The sequence below is a fragment of the Hyaena hyaena genome, unplaced genomic scaffold (assembly GCF_003009895.1).
Source record: "Hyaena hyaena isolate Hyena2069 unplaced genomic scaffold, ASM300989v1 scaffold_317, whole genome shotgun sequence".
In the NCBI taxonomy this organism is placed as follows: Eukaryota; Metazoa; Chordata; class Mammalia; order Carnivora; family Hyaenidae; genus Hyaena; species Hyaena hyaena.
This window is the reverse complement of record NW_024080950.1, coordinates 836,537-842,689: the sequence shown is the minus strand read 5'-3', so window position 1 is coordinate 842,689 and position 6,153 is coordinate 836,537. Positions and strand designations below refer to the sequence as shown.

The following is a 6,153-nucleotide window of genomic DNA, read 5'->3' as shown; positions in this document are numbered from 1 at the left end:
ACAGATATAAAGGGAATAAATACACCCAATTATATTGGAGATGATATTACTGTGGACATAAAAAATCCCCAAAATTACAAAAATATCTTAGATCCAGTAAATGAGTTTGGCAAAGTCATAAGATACCAAATAAATATACAAAATTTAGTAGTATTTCTACATACTAGCAATGAACATGTGGGCACCAGAATTCAAAATATAATGCTATTTAAAATTGCTTAAAAAATTTATTTAGGTGTAGGGGCGCCTGGGTGGCTTAGTCGGTTAAGTGTCCGACTTTCGCTTAGGTCATGATCTCACGGTTAGTGGGTTCGAGCCCCGCGTCGGGCTCTGTGTTGACTGCCAGCTCAGAGCCTGGAGCCTGTTTCAGTCTGTGACTCCCTCTCTCTCTGACCTTCCCCTGCTCATGCTGTCTCTCTCTCTCTCCTAGAAATAAATAAAACATTAAAAAAATTTAAAAAAAAATTTATTTAGGTGTAAATCTGATAAAACGTAAATGGGATTTACATGCTGAAAAATGCAAAATGCTGATGAAAGAAATCAAAGATCTAACAGATGAAGAGACATATTTTGTTAATGAATTGGAAACTTAATATAAGAAAAATGTTAATTTCCCCAAACTGATATATAGTTTTAATACAATTTCTACTAAAATCTCAGCAAGATATTTTTGTATATAGAGAGAAGATTACTCTAAAACTTTTATGAAAAATCAAAAAAAAAAAAAAAAGAAACTAGAATATCTAAAACAACTTTGAAAAAGAAGAATAAAGTGTGGGGAAACAGTCTACTCAATTTTAAGACATGTTATATAGCTACAGTAAGCAAGGTTGTGTGGTATTGACAGAAGAACGGAATAGAGCTCAAACAGACTCATGCAAATATGTACAACTGATTGTTGACAAAGGTGGAAAAGAGATAGAGGAAATACAAACTTTTTATCAAATGGTGCCCAAGTAATTGGGCATCCATAGGCAAGAAATGAACCCATACACAAAATAGCTCAAATGGATTATGGACTTAAATGTAAAAAATAAACTGCTAACTTTTAGAAAAATAGGTAGCTGACCATTTTCATGTCTAAGGCTAGCCAAAGAGCTCTTAGACTTGACACTAAAAGTACCATATCAAAATGAAATTTTTTTGCTCTTCAAAAGACCCTGTTAAGAGAATAAAAAAGAAAAGGTACAGACTGGGGAACATGTTTGTACATATCTAACAAAGGGCTAGGACTTAGAAAATATAAAGAACTCTCCAAACTCAATGGTTAGAAAAAGTCAAATTAGAATATGGGAAAAACACATGAACAGATTTTGCACTAAGGATATAAAGATGGCAAATGAGCACATGAAAAGACACTCAGCAACATTAGCAACGGTTAGGGAAGCAAATTAAAATCAAAATGAGACATCAACAGAAATCTGTCATAATTGCTAAAATAAAAATAGTGATGACACCAAATGTTGATGATGATGTGGAGGAACTGGATCACTTATACCTTGCTGGTGGGAATGCAAAATGGTACAGCCACTGTGGAAAACAGTTTGGCAATTTAAAAAAAATTAAACATGCAAGTGTTATATAACTCAGCAATTCTACTGTTGGGGATTTATCCCAGAGAAATTAAAACCAATGTTCATGCAAAACACCTGTGCACAAAGGTTATAGAAACTTTACTTGTAATAGGCAAAAACTGGAAGCAACCCAGACATCCTTCAGTGGGTGAATGGTTAAGCCGTGATAGATCTATACCATGGAATACTACTTGACAATAAAGAGGAACAAATAATTGATGAAGGAATTATACTGAGCAAAAAAAAGTCAACCAACACTAAAATGTTACATACCATGTGATTCCATTTATATAATATTCTTTGAGTGACAAACCAATAGCCCTAGAGGACAGATGAGTGGTAGCCAGGGATTAAGCGGGGGTGTAGAGGCTGTATGGAAGCATGTGTAGATATAAAAGGGCAACCTGAAGAATCCTTGGGGTGATGAGAACATTATGATCTTGATTATATCAATGTCAACATCTCGGTTGTGATATCGTCCTAGAGTTTTGCAAGATATTACCAAAGGGCATGTATAATGTTTCTGTATTATTTCTCACAATTGCATGAGAATCTATACTTACCTCAAAATAAAAAGTTTAATTAAAAGCAAACAAATAGCTTCCTGGGTGAAAAATACTGTCATAGATTCTCTGAAAGGAAATTCTAGCCATTCTGGAAATGGTCATAGATTCTCTAGCCATTCTGGCAGTAAGCTACCATAGTGTATAGATGTTCTGTAAAGTAGCTTTACCCAGTGATCAGCCATTTGTGCAAAGATTGATGCCCTGTGCATTAAAGAATTCAGAGCCTCCAACATTCTGAGAGTAGGACATGGACACATTTCTGCCAACCTGTGATGTTCAGTGTGGAGTTGACACTGATGTTCACTCTCAAGTGTCAGTACTTCTTGGGTCTGCAGTGCATGAAAATCATTGAAAGGAAAACTCCATGTTAAGCAATGAGCCCTGTCATAAACACCTCCTAGGTATTGAAAATGAAAACCCTATGGCTTCAGTAAATCTGAAACTTGAGGTATAAATTTAGTAATTTGATTTTATGGTGCATTTATTTTTCAGAAAGAGCAAGATAAGAATTTTCTTATCTTAATAATTTGTAAAATATCTTTTACCTTTCCCCTTTAATTGCCATTTTTCTGCCCTCTTCTCTCTTCAACAAATGAACCAGGGGAATCTTAATTTATTCAAGTAGATGTATGTCAGTTTTGCTGTTAAAAAGAAAGGCACCAATTTGGTGATCCATATCACCCCCGCACTTTAAGGAATGCTTTCCAGGAATTTATAGCCACAAGAAAAATTTCCAGCAGATGATTAAAAAAATTTGATGTGCAGTGAAAGGAGCAAGCTGGCCTGCTCTTTTCCTTCCTAGCAGTTTTTCTGATAGGGTTTTTCTGTTATTCCAGAAATATTCTCAAGTAGTTTCTAAAACCCTGATAACTTCTTATGCCCAAGCATAAAACAAAAATGAGTTAACCATTCATCTCTGGGGTGGCTCTGGGTGAACAGAATCATAAACTATGATGTGCTTATCCACACCATCCCCCAGTGATATAATTCTCTGGAAGTTTGCCCCAGTAAATCCTGGAGCTGAGTCCAGACTCAGTACTTTCAGTCTGAGTAGGTTTGCTTATAACTGGCAGCTGTGTCTTTCATGACAGGCATGGAATTGCCTCTGCTGAGAATGTCTGTAGGATGAACGTACCACAGAAAATCTTAAGTAAACCTTTTTGTCAAATACTCACAGTTTTCTATTTTTGGACACCCAAATTTCATTTCACAAACAGAAAATTAACAACATGGACTAGTTTGTCCTTTAGAAGTCTTTCCTCAATACTTCACTATACACCCTGTGCAGAGATACTTAACTTTTGTGAGAGCCTTTGGTTGTGGATATGAGTTTCATAGCTCTTGTCCATGCTTGGGGTTCCCTTAAACCATCATGAAAGACAGGGAATGTGGTGAACAGACATATTAGCTGGTTTGGAGATTATCAGAGGGGTTGACCAAGGCAATTATATCCCTTCCTCATAAGTATTTTAAAAGTCAAGGCAAAATGAAGAAACACTTACTGTGGTGTTGTGTTTGCTATGTGTAAAGTATTGTACAAGGCTCCAGGCAGTGTGAGCAAGCAGCTTAAACCAAGTCCTTGCCCTCAAGTAGCTTGCAATCTAGGAAAACAAGCATAAATATTTTCAATGAAGATACTTTATTGCAAGATGGCAATAAAATCTGTAGTGGAATCATAGCTTGTTCTGAATTAAAGAAATTATACTTCAATACTTGGTCCAAGTTCAGTAGAGGGAGAGAACAATTCAAGTTTGGGTCACAAGAGGAAGGCATGATAGGAAGCAGAAAGCATGTAGGATGAGAGCATCTCTACTGAAGACACTGCTTTCCAATTTCCTAAAAAAATGGACTCAAGGGGCACCTTGGTGGTTCAGTCAGTTAAGCGTCTGACTCTTGATTTCAGCTCAGATCATGACCTCACAGTCGTGGGATTAAGCCTTGTGCTGGCTCCATGCTGAGTGTGGAGACTGCTTGAGGATTCTCTCTCTCTCTCTCTCTCTCTCTCTCTCTCCATCTGCTCCTCCCCTGTTCATGTTCTCTCTCTCTTTTCTCTCTCTCTCTCTCTCTCAAAATAAATAAACATTAAAAAAGAAATGGACTTGGGGCGCCTGGGTGGCTCAGTTGGTTAAGTGTCCGACTCTGGCTCAGGTCATGATCTCAGGGTTCGTGGGTTCGAGCCCCGCATCGGGCTCTGTGCTGACAGCCCAGAGCCTGGAGCCTGCTTCAGATTCTGTGTCTCCCTCGCTCTCTGACCCTCCCCTGCTCATGCTCTCTCTCTCTCTCTCTCTCTCAGAAATAAATAAAACATTAAAAAAAAAAGAAATGGACTTGATATAATTTAGAGCATCCTCAAGGGTCAGAACTAATATCAATATATTAATTTTGTAATTATAAAATTCTTTATTTTATGAAAGCAATTTCAAAATAATTTTTGCCTCCCCTCACTGCCCCTGCAAATCCCAAACCCTGTGCCAAAATGTGATAGCTGTGATGTAAAAATGCTTTAGAGCTTTCTAGTTATTCTCTACAAATTCTTTGGGTTCATGTTAGAAATTGTCCCAGAGAGCAAAACTTCCTGGGCCGTAGTCAGCAGAAGGGTGTGGCTTATAAAGTGTTTTTCTCTTTCTTTGGGATGGTGAAACACACACATTTTTTACAATGTCACTTTGAGAGGGAAGAATTGAAAAACTGGCTTAGATTCCTAGAAGAGGTAACAGTAAGCCTCCTAATTTATAGCACACAACTCTGTCTCCACCAGTGTCTTTTCAGACACCTGTCTGGCTTTCTAAAACCTTTCTCTAGCAGTGATTGATCCTTCACTTCATAATGAGCATGAGTGGAGGGACTCTATGGACAGAGCCCTGGGCTGCCATCTACTTCCCCTGGCTTCCAACAACTACCAGTGAGTTAGTTCTGTCTATAAAGATGAAAGGGGTAGGCATCTTTGCTGGGATTGGTACCATGAGGTCTATGTAGAGATTTGGTTAGACTGAATTAAAATTCTACATAGATAAGATGACTTACCCATATTTTATATTTTAAATACCTCTGTACCCACAAATATTATCTTTGGGAAGCTTGAGCTGACTTCTGAATCTTAACATTTCCCCCTTCTTTTGAAGGTTGCTGGACATTGAAAGTGAAATGATCAAATTTGCCAGTTACTATGCTGGAATCGCTTTGGCAGTACTCATCGCAGGATATTTTCAAGTGAGTAGCACCTTCATTTTATTTATAGATCAACATCTGGGTTCAAAGATATTACAATGAAATGCAAAGTATGCTCTTAACTTTTAAGTTGTTCAGATACCCTAAGCACTACAGTTATATTTGGAGGTGGAGGCAGGGTGAGAGGATGGGAAAAGATTCTTGCTGTCAGACGGGGAGGAAAATATAAGCAGTTGTCTAGAGAGATGGTGAATAGACTTTGCATTTCAATGCCATGTCCTTCTCTGTCCCCTAGACTTTATCTTTTCTTCTAAACTCAAAAAAAAGGCAGTTGTGGGTGTGTTTGTAAAGGGAGTATCATCCTGGAGAAAGGCAGGCAAGAGGAGTTGGGAGGAAAGCAAACTTGACTTTCTTTTTCTCTTTCATTGCTAAAATCTCACCAATCTGTATTCCGACTCAAATTCTGTAAACTGAGTCTAGAGTGTATACTAGATTTAAGCCTTGGGAGGGCTTGGAGTTACTTAACCATTATTTTTTTTCAAGTTTATTTATTTATTTTGAGAGAGTGAGAGAGAGAGAGAGTGGGGGAAGGGCAGAAGGGAGGAAGGGCAGGGGCGCCTGGGTGGCTTAGTCGGTTAAGCGTCTGACTTTCGCTTAGGTCATGATCTCGCAGTTCGTGGGTTCGAGCCCCGCGTCGGGCTCTGTGCTAACTGCCAGCTCAGAGCCTGGAGCCTGTTTCAGTCTGTGACTCCCTCTCTCTCTGACCCTCCCCTGCTCACGCTGTCTCTCTCTCTCTCCTAGAAATAAGTAAAACATTAAAAAAAAAAAAAAAGGTTTAAAAAAAG

At 38.2% G+C, this 6,153-nt stretch overlaps 1 protein-coding gene across 4 annotated transcripts in view; it reads left to right on the top strand.

Annotated features, from left to right (window-relative positions):
• ABCB11 (ATP binding cassette subfamily B member 11) overlaps positions 1-6,153 on the top strand; it is an 82,458-nt gene that overhangs the window by 11,865 nt on the left and 64,440 nt on the right. For 3 of the 4 annotated variants that reach the window (XM_039248808.1, XM_039248809.1, XM_039248813.1), the window contains exon 1: positions 5,283-5,350. In XM_039248808.1, the coding sequence (XP_039104739.1) occupies positions 5,285-5,350 (66 nt within the window). In that variant the 5' untranslated portion in view covers positions 5,283-5,284. Of the gene's footprint in view, positions 1-5,262; positions 5,351-6,153 lie in introns of those variants that run through there. The other variant, XM_039248815.1, reaches the window with a different exon arrangement.